Here is a 22355-nt window from a genome sequence, read left to right as displayed (position 1 = left end):
CTTTTATGGCCAAGACTGGTCAAAGTGTGCATGTGACAGCAATATCCCAAGCACTCCACAAATCTGGCCTGTATTTTACTCAAGAAAGCCACCTTGAATCCCGTTTGAAGTATGCAAAAAAACACACAGGAGATTCTTTAACTATGTGGCAAAAAGGTTTGTGGTCTGACGAAACTAAAATGGAACATTTTGACCTAAATGCAAAGCGTTATGTTTGGCACAAACCCAGCACAGCACATCACTCAAAGAACACCATACCTACTGTGAAGCATGGTGGTGGCAGCATCATGTTATGGGGGTGTTTCTCATCAGTAGGAACTGGGTAATTTGTTAGGATAGAAGGGAAAATGAATGGAGCAAAGTACAGAGAAGTCCTTGAGTAAAGCCTGCTGCCCTCTGCAAGAAAGCTGAAACTAGGACGGAAGTTCAGCTTTCAGCATGACAAATACCCAAAGCACACAGCCAAAGCTACACTGGAGTGGCTAAGGAAAAAAAAGGTAAATGTCCTTGAGTGGTCCAGTCAGAGCCCCGACCTAAATCCAATCGAAAATTTGTGGCATGACTTGAATATTGCTGTCCATCAACGCTCCCAAAGGAACTTGACAGAGCTTGAACAGTTTTGTAAAGAAGAATGGTCAAATATTGCCATTTAAATGCATGAAACTCTGAGGCACTGACACAACAAAATGTGAAACTAGTTCAAGGGGGTATAGACTTTCTATAGACACTGTAGATATTTAACTAATAAAAGTATGTTAGGTTACTTGTCTGTTTTGACTACTAGACCTGTCTGCAGTGTTTGAAAAGTTGAGCATCGAACATGGTAGTATAATATACCATACCATAAAAGGGGTACCAGGGTAAAATGTTGTGGTACTACTAAACATAAAATGTTACCCTGGTGTATTTATGATTTTCCATTACATGAGAGTAGATGTAAAACTTCATGCTGATTTGAACTCGGCTCTCGCCAAGATAAGCACCAAGTAAGATGTACCTTTGTAGTAAAGTAATGTGATCTATCTGCATTTCCATCCATTTGTGTTGTTTTCCATCTGATGATGTAGATATCCTTCTGTCTGGTGTTGATTGCTGAAGTGTAATGCTGCTTCCAGGGATCAGCTCATTTTGCCTCCCCATTGCATCAGCACACACAAGGGCTACGATGCTGGCTCCGGGGATCAACCACAGTGCGGTCTCCCCAGCGCATCAGCATGATAACCGTTTGGATTGAGCTAAGTAGGATACATTTCTGGGGTCTTCAAGTGGGCACCTTCCATCCTCGATGTTTCGTCAACTAGCCCATGACACCTCAAGTCTTGCCAGCCGATCTTGCGTTGTTCCACACTCTGCCATCTCATCCATTCGTCCTGCTTGGCCTGGGAAACGGCCTTTACACACCTGATCCTATCCTCCTGCTTTTGCACCTCATTGACTACCAGCTTCCTCCGTTGAGCTGGGGTTGCCTTGTGCCATGTAGAAGCAGCTGAACTGAGACCAAACCTCCTTTTCCATGTTGAACTTGCCCCATAATATCTCCGATTCGAAGGGCAGCCTTATCATCTTCCACAGCTTTCTTTGCCGCCCATTTTCTTCCAGTTTTCAACACAGGTGCTGCCTCCCTTATGCATTTGTCACGTGAATCTACTAATGTCATTTCCAGTCGGACTTTGGTGCACTTAAACTCCTCGGTTAGAGCAGAGATTGGTAGCTGCAGTATTCCTTTACCATAAAGTCCCACTCTGCTGAGGCAGTGTGGAACTCCCAACCATTTCCTGATGTATGAACTGATTAAAGCTTCCAGCTTCTCAACTGTTGTCAGTGTCTTGGCAGTAGACCAAACTGAAAGCACCAGAGTTTCAGCTTGCCCGGTAAATCGCTTCTGTCTATGCTCTTCAACCCTTCCACTGCTTGTTGTCTAACGTCTCCCACATGACCTGTGTCCTTTAGATCCCCGTCGTACCTTCTCCCTAGACTTTTCACTGGCTTCTCGGACACTGTTGGTATTGCCTCACCATTAGTATAGAACATTTTCTCTACTACTTTACCTTTAATTATAGAGATGCTCCTTGATTTAGTGGGTTTGAATTGCATTCGTGCCCATTCAATGTTATTTGGTTAATTTGCCCAATAACCGATTAATGCAGGCTACTGTTGTAGTCACTGTTGTCATGTCATCCATGTATGCTCGAATTGGTGGTAGTCGCATTCCAGAAGCCAAGTGCTCTCCTCCCGCTACCCATTTTGATGCCCTAATAATTACTTCTATTGCCTGTGGAGAAATGGTACATCCTGCCATTATTCCAACTTCTAGGCATTGCCATGTAGTGCTGAATTCTGAAGTTGAAAAACTAAATTGCAAATCTCCAAAGTAGGCTTTCACTAAATTTGTTATTGTCATCGGTACGCTTAAAAAATCAAATGCTGCCCAAAGAAGTTCATGTGGCACTGAACCATATTCATTAGCCAAATCCAGGAATGTCACATGGAACTCCTCTCCTTTTTAGCTGATTGAATTTGTTGCCAGATTACACTGATGTGTTCTAAGCATCCTGGGAAACCTGGAATGCCTGCTTTTTGTACTGAAGTGTCAATGAAGCAGTTCTTTAATAGGAAGGTTGACAATCTTTGAGTAATAATGCTGAAGAAAATCTTGCCTTTTACGTTTAATAGGGAAATAGGACGAAACTGACCGATGCTTGTAGAATCTTTTTCTTTCGGTATAAAGACTCCACCTGCTCGGCACCATGCTCTTGGTACAACCTGTTTTTCCTCAATTTCCACAGGATTTGTAGAACTCCAGAAGCACTCTTGTACACTCTGTATGGAACTACATTAGGCCCTGGAGATGATGATGCCCTTACTTTTTTAGTGCTTTGGTGCTGTGTAAAATACAAGCTGATTTTCATCCACTCAAGGTCAGAGCTTCCAGGAAGTCCACTAACGGATAGCTGCTCTGAAATCTTGTGGACATACATATTTGATACGGTAGTTATCTTTTACACTCTGCTTTTCCCTGCAGTCAGATGAAGGTGAACACGTTGCCCCAATTGATGTCGATCCAAGTATCTGCAACCCGATGTATGAGGCAGTGTTCTCCCCACACAGCAGAGACTTCAACGCAGTTACAGTGAGTTGCAGGAAGGACTGCACTGCATCTGATAATATTAGAGGGAATCAATAAGGGAATGCTTCCCCAGCCACACGTAAGGGGTAGCTATTCCCAATAAACTGGATGAAGGGCACAGTTAGTTAAGCTGGGAGCAACACTTTCCATTTGTTCATAATTAACCCATTTCATACAATATATCATTATTATGGTGATATTAAGACTGATTAAACCAGCCCAGCCAAAATGAAGTCTGTATTTCTTGGAAAACCTTAAAGTCAGTTTGGGAAAAAAAAAATATATATATTACACATACTTGGCTAAAACATTGCATGCTAACTTTCTGGTCTAATTTGCTTTGCTTATTTTTCTCTTGCAGGATAAACACCAGGTTGCAAACAGTGGTCCATATGATCTGCTTCAGGATAGTTGAACATTCAAACCTGGAACTTTGACCCTCAACTTCCCCAGCCTTCAAAGACAGCATAATGCACACCAGCTGTATCAGTTCTGCATGACTCACAATAACACTGTAACCACTTGTAGTCTGTAGAGCGTGATGTTGTAGGGTTCATCATAATACATTATGCCTGCATGGCAAGAAGGTTACTCCAGTACGAGATGGACATGTCGTTTCTGCTTGCTTGAGGAATAAGCACAGTTACACAATTAGAGTGAACCAGCTTACCTCCTTCAGTGCTGTAACAATGTAACGTACCTGTATGTCCTGGACTTTAAATCAGTCATTTCGGAATATTTTCAATGAATAAAGCATATGCTGTTTCACTTGAATATGAATTCAGACTTCACTAACTACAAATATTGAAAAAAAAAAGATTTTAATACCAAGCACTGTTTGTCTTTTACTTCAATTTCAATGGTTGTCACGGGGCTACTAAATATAACAAAAGCAGACACACAGATCAGTCACACTGTAAATAATGATCGCAAATTAATTTAAATTATGAACATGGTCAATATTTTAGCAGTATAACTAGGGAATAGAAGATTTCCATGGGTTAACCATGTACATTTAAAGTCATATTTATTTGTAGCCATTATTTTAAAAACCAACAGAAAATTCCCACAATGTAATGAGGCGTCTACTTTTATTTACATCAGCTACTTGAATGTTAAGCTTTGCGTTTGTTTTTTCAAGATTACAAATACACTGAAGTTACAGATATATACAACAGTGCAAAACAGTACAAGTCTAGTCGCACTTCTCTCATCATCCACAAACACACAAAAACTTTTCTTTTGGTATATTTATGCATGTGGCAGGTGTGTCGGCGTCAACACCAGCACTCTGTGGCTCATGGCAGTACAATCTTGTTAACCATTACCTTCTAAACGCACACTCGCAGAGTGGCCCGATTTCCACAAAATAGCATGGTGCAAATCTATGAACAGATCCCAACAAAACTACAGTAATAGTGATAAAAGACAAGAAATGTTTCACTATAGACTTTGAACACTGCAAGATAAAATTGTACCTTACAATTTATAGTGTATATCTCTTCAAATGAAGCTCATGAAATGAGTTCAGCAAACTGGATCACTTTAAAATAGTACATATCTCCACAGCCAAGACAAACACTTAAAAACTGTTATCTGTTTATATGTAACATTGCTTCATGTCCTTGTGCCAAAAGCACCTCACTCAAACACATTTTAAATACAAAACACTCCACAATAAGTAAACTAATCAATAAAATACACTTTTTATCTGTCATATCTTCAAGGTGCCATCATATACAGTATGTTATGGAACTGAATAACAGTACACCAAAAAACAGAGTAAAAAAAAATACTTTTACATACAATTTAAGCTCTAATAGACACTGATTTCAATAAACAATTTATCATTTTTAAACTATGTAGTATTTAGTAGTATTTTATTATATTTAATAGAAGTGTTACAGAACACCCTGAAAAGTTTGTAAGAAACATTGTTACCTTTGCTGTGTCCCGTGTTGTCCATTCTGCATCGTTATATTTTTAAACATATTGCTGACTCTTGAAATTTGTAATCACACACCAGGGTTAAAAATCAAGTGGGCAATACATTTCTCAACATTTACTCAGTAGCATTCACCAGGAGAAAAAAAGATCTCTAAGGATCGCAGTGTATCCAGATCACACTCCCTCCTGCAACAATGCTGGTTTCCTGTTCCCACAAATATGCCACTCATTTCCATCAGAGCACCAGCATTATTGCAGAAAGGAGCATATGCCAGTGTTTGCAAGACTAATTCTCTTTCTCCTGATAAACATTCCTGAGTAAATTTAATCTTAAATTTCCTAGTTGATTTACTAGGGAATAAGTAAAATAAATAAATAAATAAATAAATGCTGTGATTAGACAAAATGGGATACTGCAAGGGTAAAGCAATGTGTTTATTGTAAACACTGCAGGGTGTTCTGTAACACTAAACCAACTAATCAATTAAAGCTCATTTCTGTTTTTAATTGACTTAAAACCTTAAATCATTTACTTACTTTTTAAGTGCCTAAAAGACAGGTTTACCTGGGCTTCCCTTGAAATCTATTTATAGAATCTCCTTTTAAATGGTTCCAGTAAAACCACTGAAGCCACTTCCTAGGTCACTTAAATTGTTTATTTGATCTGAGCCATTTCGGTAAGGAAAGGGGTTTTAGACGTCCCGGCACACACCTGGTCGGACCAGACCGAAGCCTCGTGCTGCAAGGGGTTGCGCCGGGGGAAGAAGGTGTGGTGCAGGTCATAGTTGAGCAGGCAGCTGAGAGATGCCATGTATATATCGGCAAATCTGGAGAGGCGGCGAGAGAAGTAGGTGGGGTTGTGGTACGTCCTAAAGAGGCTCCCAAACTGACTGTTAAAGATATTCTTCGTCCTCAATCTGCGGTCAAGAAAACAAGTCTGTAAAATTGTACATAATAGATTGGATTTGCCTAATTGCCCCCAGATGCACAATGTTTCCGTTTCATTCAACATGCCAACAGTTGACATTTCTATTGATTACTTCCAACAGCACTCACCTCATGACTTCTCTTTCCTGGATCCATTGCTTCAAAACCATTTGGGATTCTGCGTCTCTGTGCACCTTGAGAGCAGAAACACAATAACGAAGTTTAAATATTAACGACAAAGGAGCTTCATTTTAAATGAAGGTGGCTGTCGCTATTTGCCAATCTGGGATTCTTGTGAAACAACACTGCTGTATCTTGTCCACTACATACCAGAGTTACTAAGTCACAAAACAAATTACATTTTCCCCCCATTAAGGTGACAATATTTCTGTTATCCATAACACATTATAAAGATCACTACTGCTCTTACCAAAATTTATACTATGAAATTTATACTCAGCTGGTTTGAACTACTACTCTGCAATGCAGTGCAGCAAGTGTTGGGTTTCAGTATTTCCAAGTCACACTGACACACAGGGTACAGCAATTCCTGAGCCGCTGTGAATTAGCAGCGTGGTATAGCTTTCTAGAAAGTAAAACAGGACACACATCCCTCCCTCCCAGACTGACCTGCATACGCTCCAGGAGCCCAGTGAGTCCCTGCAGCCAGGTCATGAGGTGTACGTACTCCTTTGTGTTCATGATCTTGATCTCTGACCTGAGCTCGGGAATAATGGCACCAGTCCGCCAGCCATGCTTCAGAGTCAGGTCCTGTTTAGCAAGGAGGCAGTCAGATATCAGGGCACCGGTGCTACCCAGCTGTGAATCTGGGACTCAAAACTAGAACAGCAGCTTGATGGCATTAAAAAATAAAATAAAAATACAAAAATAAAAAACAAAAATAAAATAAAAAAAACTGGCACAACATAACTAATGCCAAACTTAATGTGGCCATAGAAGAGGGTCATAAAGATGTGCTGTATTTTAATTCGATAATAGCCACAATCAGATCGGGTTTGGACTACTCACTGCTAGATCACTGTAGATGTGATCTCCGAAATAAAGCACTTTGGAACCTCTCCAGCCTGTCAGCCTCAGGAATTCATACAGATTGCCCTGTAGGAAACACAGTGTCTCAGTAACAACCCTCCTGTTGATGTATGATAATATGGCTCTTATCAGCTGTTATATAAAGCAATAAGGACAGCCTGGTATTCTGTACTGTTAAGTTGTATATGTTAAGGTCTGTTGTCTGCAGCATTAGGGTCATTACCTTGAGTTTGGCTCGCAACCTTTGACATAAAAAAACATGCATGTGAGTGCACTGTAATAGCATTATAGGCATTGCTAGAACACATACTTTCCTATACCATTAGATACTAAAGTAGTTGGTTTTAAAGTAAATCAGATATTCTTCCAATTAATTTGTAAATCAAGCCAAAAATAAAATTGCAAGAGGCCACAAGGTTGAGAACTGCGATTCTACCTGCTTGTAAATCTGTCCTTTTTCTAATCGATGAATCCTGTCCCACAACAGCATCCCTTTGTGATTTACTCTTCGAAACGGTCTGCAAAAGGAAAGTTTCAACACTACAAATCAAAAAACCATCAACAAGCATTAAAGACTGGGATCGATTTGTGCAATCCAAACACCACTCCCCTTTAACTTCATTCAGGTGTTTTTCTTCAGAAGCCACAGACAAACACAGAAGAGGTCTATGTTTACAAGGGTTTAAGAATAACAGGATCTTCTGCTGATGAATTATCATTAAATTGTTCTATTAAACTTTAAAGAATGCCAAGTACCTTTAACAGAGTAATCAGATTATTATACAAACAGACTTGTAAACTGACTTGCGCTTGTCGTTGAAAAAACCAGGCTTGTCCGCCTGCACTATGACAACATCAAAAAGGTCTCTCCAGTCCTTTCCTACAATGTAGTTCATCCCTCGGTCCCTGGAAAAACAACAGTGTGGAAATGAGTGGTAGATACCATGACAGTAAAGAGCACTCAGAAGACAAACAGAAAGGTTAGTAAAATAGAGTCTCACTTACACAAAATCAAAGGGGCTGTTCGTAATGAGAAACATCTTCTTCTTGTTTTCTGCTAGCTTCCTCAGCACAGCATGGGTCTGCTCACCATAGCAGATATACTTTTCTAGAGAAGGGAGAAGTTAGGTTATTCAGCTTTACACCATGGCATATAGGTTAGCATTAAGAACCTAAGCATCATAAAACTAAAGAAGAAGAAGAAGAAGAAGAATACATATTATTTACACTAGATACAGACGGAGGAATAAACCACTTACCAATATCTGCTTCCACAGCTCGGTACATTATTCCCTTCACGTGGACGTCCCCAATGGCCTCCTGGTGGGTTTAAAAGATAGAAATTCATTATACGTACACTTACATGCATTTGTCACATATAAACAGTCTCTGCACCGGAACAAACAAAAAGGTGAAATTTACAACACCAGGGAATCCTTGTGGACTGCATAAACCACGTATTTCCGGGGGTAATTCCAGAACAACTAGGTAGGTGGTTTATCAAGCAAGTAACAAAAAATATATTACAGGGGAATGTATTAACACCACAGACAGTGGAGCTATTGACGACTGGTTTTTGGATTTGGAATTCCGCAAACTTAACCAAAATTCAGATCAATGGAATCACACTTTTCAGAAGTCAATCAAACCTGTAGTTCAGGTTGGACTGTTACCAGCTCACAGCTGTTCTGAAACCTGAGAAAGTCTCGGTGTTTCTCATTTCAAGAGTGAAGAGGTTAGCAGTTAAGCAAGGGTCAGTTTTCCCTCAGGGCTGGTGTTTTGCTGCTTTGCCACTTTGAACAGCGAAATGGAAGTTTATAAGGGAGCTTGGATTCAAAAGATAGAGAAGCCCAGCTGGAAACTGCTTAACTTCATTACATAACACATATAGCCCTAAAACAGTATCAAATAGGAGTGTAAACAAGGCCTTTTGTTGACCCCAACTGGCTTGAAAAAATTTAATTTCTAGAAAACTCTAAATTTGTCAACTCATTGAGGACACAGTTCTCAAAGCTTTTCTGTGTTAAAGTGTCTGTAAAATCCCTTATTGGTCTCATCCTTTTAAAAGCAAACCCTGTCTGGAGAGGTTACCATGCCAGTACAAGCTCATATAAGCAGTGCCGATTGTAATGCATATTCCCCAGGGAACAGGACCGAGATCCATATTTTCCAAACGTTTACTCCCCTCTTTAATTAACTCCTATTTTTTGAAAGAGATAAAATGTCTGTTATTTTACAAAACTACATCCAGACAAGTAAATAACAGAACTCTCAAAGTGTTTGCATCTCATGTTGTAACACTGACATGATTTTTTCTATTTTTTTTTTTTTTTTTTTTTAAATAAGAGTTAATTAAAAATGGAAGAAACACATTGAAAATATGGCCCAGAGACCCTGAGCATTTCACACTGCACCTCAAAGCAGACTGAACAACAATGCACCTTGACATCTTTGTAGAGGTGAACAGGTTCGTAGTCAATGTTGTGTTTCATGAAGTAATCGTTGACACAGGACAGCAAGGTCATTTCTGGCAAGGAGAAGATATCCATGAACTGTTTCATTGTGTGTCCATGGGAACTCTGCATGAAAAAGACAAATACAATGGACTTTAAATATTAGCATTGAAAAAAGCTTGTCCTAAAGAACACCAGTAGTTTTTGTTCTTGATTAATTTGGTTCTAATCTGTCATTTTTCAATGGACAATCAAAATTAAAATGACTCTGGTACTGTATATCTCTGCCAAGTCCCCTCTATTATCTTCACTCCCTTGAATATTTAAAGGTCCTAATATGGTACTGAAACCAAGTGTTGATATAATTGCTTTCACGGTCACACAATCCATGGGAGTCTTCATCTCCCACTGACTGCTTCAGCTGTTGCAGACTCACATCCTGCTTTTCCAGGTCTCTGCTTAGCATACCAAAACTTAAAAGTCAGCTGCTACAAGTCTTAATAAACTGTCCATATGACCTTTCAGCCTGACAGACAGAAATAATGTTTGCCCCAGTTTTTTCATTAATGTTACAAGAGACAATAAGTCTCCCCCATTCCACTTTATCAAAACTATGACCTAGTTTTCTTTCCCCATTTGTGCAAAATCACAGAAAAATTGCACAATCCAGAGTAAATGTATTTGCCCGGTATGCTTAATTCTCAATCTTTTTGTAAAATACTACACTCACCATGACTAGGATTCATAACACTCTGAACACTGTATTACTTTGCTGAAATAATCAACGTATTCATTTTAAGGAATAATGCACAAGTCACTATACTTAATAAACCTGCAATTATATCACTCTCATGGTTTGTCATCAGACGGTTTGTCTATTTGGTGTTTATAAAATGGCCCCTGAGAAGTATATGAAAGAAAAGACTACAGAGATTCAACTGATTGATGTTATCTAACAAAAGCACTGTTTGGAAAATTGTCAAGCCAATCTGAGTGCTCTGCTCATCCAAGCCATTTTAAAATTTGGATATACTGTAGCTCAGACATGGCAGAGAGAGAGATAAGAACCAAACACAAACTGTGTCATTCAAAAGGGCTTACCTTGCCATAAAAGTCACTCATTTGTTCCAAGGGTACATGTGAGCCTTCATACATAGCAATGACTTCTTTATCTGAAACTGGGTGCAGCCCCCTGGTAAAAAAAAAAAAAAATCATGTCCGTGTTCCTATTTTTGCTTTTTTATTTATTTATTTTTTTTTTAAGACTGTGAACAGGAATAGATAAATTAACTTTTAATTAAAAAAAACACCTGTACATACCTATATACAGTTCCCAACTGAATGTAATGAAAGGCATCAATCTTCATCAGTAAAGCCTTAAGACAAACAGACAACACTCAAGTTGAGTATAATTGCTCATACATTATGATTCTGGTCCTGCTGTCCCAAGTATTTATCAATAGTAGACATTATTCCACACGCAGCATCTAGTACCACCACATTGATGAGTTTGGTAATAGGGTAGCTTCATTTTACTTTCACAACATGGCTTATTTTGGGGCTATTTCATCATGGCAATATAGTAAAGGTCAATTTAATAAACCTAAAACTGTGCCTTTTCCCAAAAACTATTAATTGTACAAAATATTTTATTTGGTTATCGGTTTCAGTACTACACAATTCCGACCCTTCGGTTATTTTCTTTAGCCTTTCCCAAATGCATTATCCTCTCAGTGGTGTCTCACTGTTTATCTTTCCTTGTGTGTTGCTATGGCATCTTGGAACAGGTTCTGTTTTCTTTCATTTCCTTCTCTGCTCACCATGTTCTTTGAAGAATCTGACTATTCCTTTTTTCTTCTCCTGTTTGCCTCCAAAAAAAGAATAATACTGGAACACACCCTTTTACCTTTTGGCATATTTGGCATGTTTCTTTAACTATTTTTAACGACTTAGTATGTCCTGGAAAGTTTACAGTGTATGCAAATCAATGCTGAAGTGGCTAACGGACATTAACTTGGGGTCTCCCAAGTGCCGCATCCGGTAAAGGCACTCCGCCCGGAGTGCAGGATGTGATCTATAGACTGGAGATCGCCAGTTCGAATGCTACTACTGACTGTGGACAGGAGTTCCCAGGGGGGCAGCACACAATTGGCCAAGCCCTGCCGTGCGGGGAAGCGGTTAGGTTGGCTGGGGAGTCCTTGGCTCACAGCATACCAGCGACCCCTGTGGCTGGCCGGGCGTCTGCAGACCAGCCTGTACACAATTCAGAGCTGCATGGTCCTCCAGAGTTCTGAATACGGCTGCACGGCGGGCTTGCAGAGCGAAAAAAAGTGGACGGCTGACGGCACTCGTTTCGGAAGATGTGGGTTCTCATCTTCATTTCGCCCAAGTTAATTAGGGTGTTGCAGCAGTGAGCCAGGTTGACTAATAATTGGACATTCCAAAAATTGGGGAGAAATGGAAAATTAATAAAAATAATTGTTAAAAAAAAAAAAAAAAAAACTTGAACCCATTGTTCAGGATAAGCCAGCACATCAGGAAAGATTTTCATGCACCCAAGACCGACTATAGATTTAGAACCCATAGAACAGTCACACGCCTAAAGTTTAATTCCATTCTATTTTACATGCCTGTCTTGAACAAAGAGAAAAGGCATGCTGGTTTATATTTACCTCTGCAGGCTATGCTAGCAGCTTAAAAATGAGCTGGCTGTCCTTTGACTATAGCCCACTGTAAAACCTGCATTACAACTTGACAGTGTAACCACGTGAAAGATCCCGATTTGTTGATACAACTAGAAAACAGTACAGGGGCAAGTCAGTCACCATATGGCACATTTGAAAATCATGCACTATTTAGCAATAAAGTCCATAAACTATTTTGATGAAACGGAAAGACTTTGGAGGGTTAATACTATACTCACCTTTTGTACATCATAATGAAGTCCCCGGATTGCAAAATCAGGAATATACTCATAAGCTCTAAGGCCTTCTGGGTACTAAAACCACAATAAGAAAAAACAAGTAACACAAATAATTCAGTAATATAAGAGAGTTCAAAGTAACCTTCACTGATTGTACTCTTTACATGGCTGTATAATCCATGCGTTAAACATACATTAAACAACAGAATGACCAATAGGGTTAGAAACAGATAATGCTGATATTTATAGTTATTCAAATTAGCACTTTTCTAAGGTAATTTGCCCTGAATATTACCCAAAAGGACAAATGTATTACCTATATAAAGATATGATATTTTAGGTTAATTAAACTGTAACACAGACCAAAAACCCTGTATTTAATTTCACACACAAAGCCCTTACCCTGTGCTCTTCAATAAGAATGTCTCGTGCTATGTTGAATATCAAGGTGTGGAGGTGGTTGGAGTAGAAAGCCAAAGTGTAGTCATAGTCAAAGCCGTAGATCTCTGTATCTTCAAGGCTCATTTCATTATTTGCAAAGATGGCATCTGGATTCAGCAAATTGCATGTAACAGACGATACTACATCTGAAAAGAAACGGAATGTTTAGCAGGATGCACACGTTAAATACAAAAAGACATATAGTATCTCATACCAAAGGATGACACAATCAGCCTGCATCATCGCTCTACACAACAGGATCACAGAGTCAGCTTCAGATGAAGAATGTTCAGATGGAGAATGGTTGTCAGGTGCTAGGTTCACGAAGTCAGATTCAGATGAAGAATGGTTGTCAGGTGCTAGGGTCACGGAGTCAGATTCAGATGGAGGAGAATGGTCAGATGAAGAATGTTCAGATGGAGAATGGTTGTCAGGTGCTAGGGTCACGAAGTCAGATTCAGATGAAGAATGGTTGTCAGGTGCTAGAGTCACGGAGTCAGATTCAAATGGAGGAGAATGGTCAGATGAAGAATGGTTGTCAGGTGCTTCTTTCTCCAGAGCCCCACAAACTACTGATGTTTCTCAAAATTCCATGGGTTATTTTGAGAATAGAAATGAAAGCAGGCCTCCAAGCCCAATTTTCCTGATGGAATTATTGACAATTATGTCAGTTTTTTTTTTTTTTTTTTTTGTCCAATTCTGCATTACTCAGCAGCATGGTGACTGGAAACTTTTCTTGACATTCATTTGATTATTTTAAGACAAACTTAATTAGCACACTTACCTCTTTTAAACCTTGCTGTTAATGTTTAATAAAACCTCATTACGCTCTTCACAAATAATGAAAGGAGGTTCTAAACATAGAAAGGGTCTCTTAACAACAGGTAGTGATGGATGTGGACAGACCCATGCCAGGGCTTTGAGTCCTAGTTGGGCAACTGTGCAGAACTGTGACGATAGGGAACACTGGTTAAAAAAACTACCCTGCCAATTGCAATAAAGTACAACCCTTGCCAGTGTAGTAGGATATATGCCAGGTCCCATCCCTTTTTGGCACTTAACTGATTTCTTATTTATAATCTAACAGGCTTATTGATAATCTATCATTTGGATGCATTACTACAATAAACCCATACAGTATTGTAGGCAATACGTCAAGCTAATGTTTCTACATTAACTTGGTATGCCTGTTTTACAAATCTGATTCGATTTCAAAGCAACTTTAACATTCTACATGCTTAATACATATTTTTCTTCCCATTAAATGTGCTTTTCAGTGCTTGAATGTATTCTGTCACTATTTAAAATACATGGCTTTTTTTAAGTTGTACAGCATGCAGGCTGGGTGCCTAGTATACAACTCACCTTCTGTCTGTTTTTTGGTCTCATTGTAAAGCGCCCAGAGCGAACTAGTCATATCCCGACCGCTGTGTGAACTGGTGCACAGGGGAGCAGTTCTGTGCTGGGGACCGTGACAAGTCGCCGGGATCTGTGCTACTCTCCCTGTCGCTGCAAGCGCACCGAACCCCCGGCGCCACAATCGAGTTCTTTTCGGCCATGACAAAGATCGGCTGCCGCAATTCCCGATGCTTGTGCCGCTGTGCAAAGCTTTACAAACGAGCAGTGCTTTCTGTAAACTCTCCTTAGTTCCCAGTCTGCTTGGAAAGAACAAGACCAAGGCCGACATGGCTCTAAATGCAGTGCCTTGGTTGGGCACAAGGAGCAAGCTATGTGTGTGTTTTGTTTTTTTTGTTTTTTTTTTTTTTTTTTTTAACCCCAGAAAGACCCGGTTACTATATCTGCAGCAGGCGCGGTTCCTTCTCACTAGAAAAAAAATACGAGGCACGTTTCTGCAGGCGGGCACAGTGATAATAACGTCACTTCCTTATTTTGAAACATGTTTGGGTTTCTTGATCCTGCAGTGCAAGTAATGCCTGTCGGAGTTTGTGGTTTTCTACTTTGTTCCTTAATGCAGAAGCCAGGAGACAGATGGTGTTTTTCGACCTTGTACATTAAATCTGCCTAATGTAAAAATGTAGCACTGGCACTAAACATTATTAAATAAAACCATGGTTCTGATGTCTATTTTGATACTATCTGCAGAACTAATATTTCAAGGTATATTAATTTTGTTTGCTTATTCAGCATGGACACACTGAAAAAAAAAGAGTGGGACAAAAACCCTTGGGTTATGTTCCCAACATCAACATTGTATTTTCATAACGTTCTTTAAAAGAAAAAATAACCATTGATGTAAGAAAACTAGTAACATTTCCATGTCTATATAAATTATACTGTATAATCACAAGCAATCACAAACTCTCAGCAAAATGTGGTGTAGCTATTAAAATACAATTATGTAACATTCCTGAAAGCATTTTTGATGCAACTGTTATGAATGGTATATGTTACTGAGTATGGTGAAATGATTTCTGAAATTAATGTATAGTAGAAAGCCGTCTAGTAATATCAAGAGATATAAAGAATATAAAGTGATTAATCACTTAGCATGAGAACGTAGAACAGTGGCATGAGCTGCATACCAGAGACCATGTTACAGCAAAAACTCAGTCACACCTATCTGTTTGCCTGACAGCTACTTCTCAGCAGATTCCATTTGGGAGGAAATGGTTTATGAAGAGTGATGTACCTGCCTGGTACATGGTACCAAGCCATTCGGTGGAGGACTCTGTTTCTGTCTGACACATCCAGTGTAAGTGATGGCATCAAATCTCTAATGGTACTGTAGGGTGCTGATATGGAGGTCTGGCAAACAGTCTGAGGCCTGTAGACTGAGCATTTTTGGAGCTGATACCACACCCCTTCTGGATAACATAGGTCATGCACCATCACTTTTGGCAGACACAATATCCCTTAATGAATCATGTTGGGTGTCTTGTGAAGACACAGAGATGTCTGTTTTGATCCTTACATTGTCACTCCCTAGTCCTTTACTTTACTTATACTGACACTGCAGGGACTTTGGTTGGTAAAGTGGTTTTGAACAGAACTTTTCCTTGGAGGTTCCTCCAGATAGGATTGAAGGTTGACTTTCACTTGGAGTCTGTTACTGACGGTACTGGTACAGGATCTCAGTTGAATGCAGCTTTTGGATCTCTGCCTCATCTTCATGTTCGTCTGTGGTCGGGAGTCTGGTGGGGTGCTCCTTCCAGATTCTCTTGCTCTGGTAACATGCTAGTTTGCCTATGAAGTGTTAAGTCAGGGGCTTCAGTCTTATTTTTTCAAAATCCTGTGGGAAAGAATTAATTTAAACAAAACTACCATGGAATAAAGATATTTGTAGTCAATAAATACTAAGATAAAAGTAGCTCTTACCACAACATTTCTTTAGACAAACCATGACTGGGAACTGAGCAAGATGACCCAAGGATCCATTGCTTTTTGTAGAAGCTCCACTGCTTCTTGTTTCTCCTGCAGACTGGAGCAACTAAGTAACAGTTTACCTGTTAAAATAAAAATTGAGATTCCAAAAATGTTTAATGGATCAGTATTAATGTACATCCAGGTGTCAAGTGACCTTTTCTTATCCTTCTAAGCAGATTTTCTATTAGGTTTTGTTTAACATTGCTTTAGTTTCATAGAAGTGCTAAAAGACACTAGTTAAAAAACTGTGTGTAATGTAGTCAAGAATATTCTTTGCATAGCCAAGATAACATTGGGTCATGATATGAATGCACAAAAAAAACCTTAAAAGTGATATAATGACAAAATGTATACTGGCATAGAATAATAGGAGAAATGTATGTATACGTATCAGAAACCCATTAAGTACTGTTCTTAGTTGTGTTGTACGTTGTTTTATTTTGTAAAACAATAAACCAGGTGTATGCAACTACAGGCCAACCTATTTGTCCAAATGGTAATTCATTTTTTTATTATTATTTCCATATACATATGTGGGCTTGATCACCTTACCTATTATCCATTCAGTTATCTATAATCTCTCTTTATGCATATGTGTATGTTGATTGATCTAGTAGACCATACAAATCAGTTAATGAAGGGAAGTTTTAGAACAGCATATACCTAATTTATAAAGAGTGCTGGCCAGGCTACACCCTAAAGGCTTTGTGATGTGGAGATAATGCCTGCCGCTTTGCTGCTTCTTTAAGCACCAGTACATGATGATAAAGTTCTAGCGCTCTTCTTCTGCTGGACCTGGAAATAGTAGCAATGCAAAAAGTACAGAACAATAAAATACAGAGATTCTGTGCACTGTATGTACTTCACTGTTCAATTAAATGTATTAATTGGTATTGCATATGTGCCAGCCTAAAACATTGCATATTTCAAATATTCATTGCATTTTTCTTTATGTTTTTTGATACAAATTATAGTTATATGAATATAATTTGATAAGAATCCCAATATAGCTGCCCAGAACCTCGGAAACTGTCTGCTGTTGCCTTCTCCCACAGTACAAAGCCTTGGTGTACTTCTTGACAGCAACATCTCCTTTGATGCCCACATCTCCTCCATGGTCAAATCTTCCTTGTACCATCTTCGAAACATCTCCAAAGTCCGTCCCTACCTTTCCCTCCCAGATGCGGAAATACTTTGTCATGCATTTGTCTCCTCTCGACTCAACTACTGCAACTCACTATATCAGTGGTGAAAAACTCGGTCCTGGAGGGCCGGTGTCCCTGCAGGTTTTTATTCCAACTGCACCCTAAAGTACTTTATTGGACCTTATTAGAAGCCTAATTGGTCCAATAAACTAATTTAGGGTATGGTTTGAACAAAAACCAGGAGGGACACCGGCCCCCATGGCCTGAGTTGTGGACCACTGTTCTATATAGCTAATCCAGAATGCCGCTGCCAGGATCCTTACCAGATGTAAAAAAAAAAAAAAACATGACCACATCACCCCCTGCTTTGCCCAGCTGCACTGGCTACCTATAAAGTTCAGGATTATTTTCAAAACTCTCCTGCTCACCTACAATGCCTTTCATCATAGAGGTCCTCCTACTGTGGACTGCTTTTTATCCCCAAGCATAAGTGCACTACACTTGGAGGACGCTCGTTCAGTTTCATGGCTCCGACTCTTTGGAACTGTCCCCTAGCTTTTGTGTGTGATGCTCCCACCATCACTTGCTTTAAATCAACTCTCAAGACCCACCTGTTCTCTCTTGCTTTCCATGCTCTTTAAGCCTGATATCTGCTATTAGTTGCTGTGTTGCTGCTACCATTTCTTGTGATATGTTACTATCATGTATTATGCACTTTCCACTGTATTTGATGTAGTTTTTCATGCGTTATGCTACTATCATGTATTGTGCACTTTCCACTGTATTTAATGTATTATACTTTTGATTGTAGATCATGTATTATGCATTTCTCTGTATTTAAAGTTTTATGGATTTTCTTGTGCATCTTGTAAAGCACTTTGTGATGGTTGTCCGCTATGAAAGACGCTATATAAAATAAAGACCGATTGATTGATTGATTAATTGATATAAGGAAGACCTGAAAATCAGACCAATTGGTAAAGTTCACAATCAAAGAAACATTGTGTGGATCGCGGCAACCAGGCAAACAATAGGCCACAACAAAACTCAGGTAGTCATTCGCCCCTGTTGTTAAGAGACACGATCCCATGTGGTTTGTACATGTAGCACCAAAACTGCATACAAATATATCCACTGAAATTGAGATATAGCCACTAGATCATGCAGAATGCATAGTTCAGGTGGGACAATATCAGTGGTGCATAGTATCTAATCATACCACTATGTTATATGATGACACAATGCCAAGTGCACCAAGGGTTCTGCTTTGCCACAACATACAGCACGACTAGGTAATATATACATACCAGTGCCCGTCAGTCTCGACTTCCAGATAACAGCCTGGTGGAATGGCATGTATGAGGAACCAGAGAAAATCATAGTTGCAAAAATACATAGACAAGTAAGTGAGCTATTGAGTAAGGCATCAATGAAAATAGAAAATACAAAAATAGGAGGTAAAATTGGCTCAGAAAGAGGCCACTATTTTAAAGAATTATGCGTGGTTTGGTGGTGACAACTTCATCTTGGTGGACATATGTTTTTATTGCTATTTTGACACTAACTTCTTTGATTTTATTATGGAACTGTGTACAGTGCTTCTGGTGGCAAAAGGTGAAGAAAATTAAACACAGTACTCGAAGTTGGTGTGTGACATATCTCTACTTACAGTTCTCTTTGTGAATTACCCAGGGACAGCCATTTTTACTCACGACATACAGATTTTTTTCCACTTTGGGCAGCCCTTCAAGTCTGGTTACAGAAACTGGCAAAAGCTTGGAGGTTTCTGGATGAAACTCTCCAAATTGGTGGCCCAACATGCAAATGAAAAATGGAAAGAAGCTATTAATGTAATCCAGGTTGATCTTCAGCTGCTGGGAGGAGAACTGCTGGTGGTGGGCGTGATAGTGACAATGGGTTTTTGGCTCAACATGGGAACTGCTCTGGATTTCTCCTGTGTCCCATCTGAGGTCTACAGCTTTGAAGTAGGTTCCCCTTACCCTATTAAATGTGAAGCTGTGGGAAGATGTCACTTGACAAGTAATCCCTTTCTTTGTGGAAATCATTCAGGGTTGAGCAGAGGAATGGCTGAATGGGTGTCTTCTGGGTGAAATGGAAGCAACTGTGAATTTCACTATCTTCTCTGGAGCAATGTAAATCTACCATGCTTACTTTTTAAATATTTTACTTGCTTATGCCTGTGGCTTTTCATTCTTCTTTGTTATATTTTATACAGAAACATTAAATGTGGTATCCTGCTAAATGTACAACACCAAGTGTATACCAGTAAATAATGCAATTGTTTGTGCATATATCCAGAATGTACTGCTTTGTAAAATCTGGAACTCAGAGGCACCTAAAAGAGATAATAATTTAAATGTGCATTCTATTCATATGTGTGTCAAATGAAAATTAAGCAAAACTTTAGTGTTGTGGGTGAATTTACTTGTGCAATAAATCATACTGGAAACAGGTTATTCCCTCTATAAGATTGCAGAATGTCTTCAGCATGTCTGTTTATCTTGTCCTTTAAGAGCAATTTCATACTCAACACTTGTTTTGGGGCATCTAGTTAGCTCACTGGGATCCACATTACACTAATATGGCACTCATATATATCATTTGTAATCTGAAGTGCTCGCCTTCAAGACATGGTATCAAACTTGGCCATATCAACTGTGGCTCCACCTTTATACCCGAAGGTCATCAAACTTTATAAGGCTTAAGCCCCGGTCACACCTGGAACGATAACGATAACGATTTTTCAAAATCGTTCCAGTTCAAATGAATGGAAGTGGTCACACCAGAACGATAACGATAGCTATCATTCCGATCGCTTTCAGAGCAATTTTTTCCTGCTACAACAATAACAATAAATGTTCCTGGCCAATCAGGGCTGTATTAAATGTGACATCGTCACCTGCCTGCTGTTATTTTATATATTTTAAACATGACAAACAGTAAATACAGTCATTGCAATGATTTACGACAGAGAAGACTGCCCTCCACTTTTCCACCGCAGAACATGTCAGAAAACTGGTTCTAGTATACAGAATCTTTTTTTTTTTTTTTTTAATTATGTTATAAATTATTTGATAAACAGCCATTAATGTATAATTATAGCACAAGCAAGACATATGATCCTATATGCTCCAACATGTCAGTCTGCATATTGTAGTGCTTTTTTTTTTGCTTTAAATAATAATAATAATAATAATAATAATAATAATAATAATAATAATAATAATAATAATAATATTAATTTATGGAGTATCGTCTATCATCGTATTAAGTAAGGTGTAATCAACGACACATATCATGTTCTTATTTTATGTTATATTTTAATGGGAAGTGGTTGTACCCAAGGCAGCTGTCCAAACTTCCTTGAGGCAAAGCTGCCCTATTAGGGCCCTGCTGTGAGGAGGAAGTCCCTCCCACCTCCTGTTGAAGAGGGTCTTCCTCACAGTAGCATATTGCCATCTTCTCTCTAAGTCAACTGAGTCAGGTCGCAGATTGCCTCGTGCATCTTTGTTCTGGAAATTGTCTGATTTGTTTGTTTCTTCAAGCCTACAAATCCATATACATTGTAAGTTACACTTTCGAGTGTTTTTTGAGATTGCTCTTGCCTGAGTCTCATGTCTGTATTATACTGATTAGACTTGGTTTCAACCCCTCTATTGAGATTGGCAAGCAACCATTATTCTCTGTTACTAGCTTGTGTAGTTTAAATTACTGTTGTTTGAGCTGTTGTGGTGCTGTAAGATGACCCCGTGGGCTCGCGGCACTGTCCTCTACGCCGATTTACTCGGCTTCAGCTATCCTTGCAGCTCAGGCCTTCATGCCCCTCTGAAGCCTCGGGCTTTCCCAGCCCGGCTGCGCTTCACATTGACGCCGACACCAACTGACTCAGCTACATCAGCACGGCATCAACCGCGCTCTCCTCTGCACCGACCCCGACGCGGAATTAACTCGGCACTGGCTTGAACATCTCCTCGACGCCGACCCCAACATCAATTGATCGGCACTGGTTGGAAACATCTTTAGCGCCGCTCCCGACGCCGATTAAACTCGGCACCTGTCAGAACACCGACCTCAACGCCGACAGACTTGGCACTGACTGCTCGGCACTGACCGTGGTCTCCCCCAGCACCAATTGCTACAAGCTCTGCACTGTCGCATTGCTCCCCACCGACGCCCCGCGCCATGTCAGTATGCTCCACAGGGTCCTCTGCTGGTTTTCACCAGTGCGACCAGTGTGCGGCAAAGCTCCCCAGGCAGGACAAACACTCCTCCTGCATCAGATGACTAGGGCCAGACCACGCGGCCAGGACACTGGCAATTGAGTTGGACTGCTCTCCCTGTCGTAAGTTCTCTAAAGGAACTATGCGCAGGAGGGCAGCCCTCTCCCCAGCAGAGTCGGGGCAGGAGAGAATGAGATCAGTGATCCAAGGCACTTCCCAAAGGTCCATACTGCCCCTTCCTTATATATCGCAAAGGGAGGAGTTCCGGGCCTTTATGCAGTGCGCAGCTGCTGCCACGGACATTCCCTGGGGGGCAGAACAGGAGGGGAAGGGGAACTGCTTTTTAAAGCAAAAAGGGCACCCACAACAAGCTCTCCCCTTGTGCCTCGTCCGCTCCCTCAAGCTCCAGAATGGCAGAGTCCTTGCTACACACCGCAGGAGCCCAAGAAGCTGGCCTAGGCATATTTCCTACCATCTGGGACATGGTCATGGTGCTGATGCAAGGTTTCACCTTCATCAGAGGGGACAAAGACCCCACTTGCCTGTCCAAGCCTTGCAGGACTACTGACGCCATGTCCAAGAAAGCACATGCATCAGCGGCGTTATCAGTCCGGGTGGCTAATGTAATGGCCATACTGGTGCTGTACCAGTTGCAGCTGGCGGAGAGGCTGCAGGAAATGGCAACTGAGGCGGATGCAGAGGGCTCCAGGTGGTGAC

The 22355-nt window shown here is 40.1% G+C and overlaps 2 protein-coding genes and 1 long non-coding RNA gene across 3 annotated transcripts in view; 1 reads left to right on the top strand and 2 right to left on the bottom strand.

The window, feature by feature from the left end:
• The window catches only part of LOC121318481 (stabilin-2-like), a 52522-nt gene extending 48643 nt beyond the window's left edge, over positions 1-3879 (top strand). Inside the window, exons 68-69 of the mRNA XM_041255202.1 lie at positions 3023-3130; positions 3489-3879. Coding sequence (XP_041111136.1) covers positions 3023-3130; positions 3489-3542 — 162 coding nt within the window. The 3' untranslated portion in view covers positions 3543-3879. The remainder of the gene's footprint in view (positions 1-3022; positions 3131-3488) is intronic.
• Positions 3880-5055: 1176 nt separating this feature from the next.
• nt5dc3 (5'-nucleotidase domain containing 3) lies at positions 5056-14892 on the bottom strand. Its single transcript, XM_041255203.1, has 14 exons — positions 14234-14892; positions 12830-13014; positions 12428-12502; positions 10825-10880; positions 10606-10696; positions 9493-9630; positions 8311-8371; positions 8057-8159; positions 7856-7957; positions 7488-7569; positions 7031-7117; positions 6632-6772; positions 6131-6195; positions 5056-5991 (listed from the first exon to the last, which is right to left on the bottom strand). Exons 1-14 carry the CDS (start codon positions 14553-14555, stop codon positions 5730-5732), a joined length of 1770 nt encoding a protein of 589 aa, XP_041111137.1. The 5' UTR covers positions 14556-14892; the 3' UTR covers positions 5056-5729.
• Positions 14893-15070: 178 nt separating this feature from the next.
• LOC121317802 lies at positions 15071-17273 on the bottom strand. The gene is made up of 3 exons (XR_005950544.1): positions 16916-17273; positions 16205-16332; positions 15071-16118 (listed from the first exon to the last, which is right to left on the bottom strand). It is a non-coding gene; the product is annotated as an uncharacterized LOC121317802 (long non-coding RNA).
• Positions 17274-22355: the final 5082 nt, after the last annotated feature.

This window comes from Polyodon spathula, chromosome 7 (genome assembly GCF_017654505.1).
Source record: "Polyodon spathula isolate WHYD16114869_AA chromosome 7, ASM1765450v1, whole genome shotgun sequence".
Lineage (NCBI taxonomy): Eukaryota > Metazoa > Chordata > Actinopteri > Acipenseriformes > Polyodontidae > Polyodon > Polyodon spathula.
This window is presented reverse-complemented; position numbering and strand designations above follow the sequence as displayed.

Excerpts from the sequence above, each read along its gene's own strand:
- nt5dc3 (XM_041255203.1), bottom strand. The coding sequence starts at position 14,555 with ATGTCGGCCTTGGTCTTGTTCTTTCCAAGCAGACTGGGAACTAAGGAG. Across the intron at positions 13,015-14,233 it reads GACCAAAAAACAGACAGAAG|ATGTAGTATCGTCTGTTACA; the intron begins GTGAGTTGTATA and ends GTTTCTTTTCAG. Across the intron at positions 8,160-8,310 it reads AGCTGTGGAAGCAGATATTG|AAAAGTATATCTGCTATGGT; the intron begins GTAAGTGGTTTA and ends TCCCTTCTCTAG.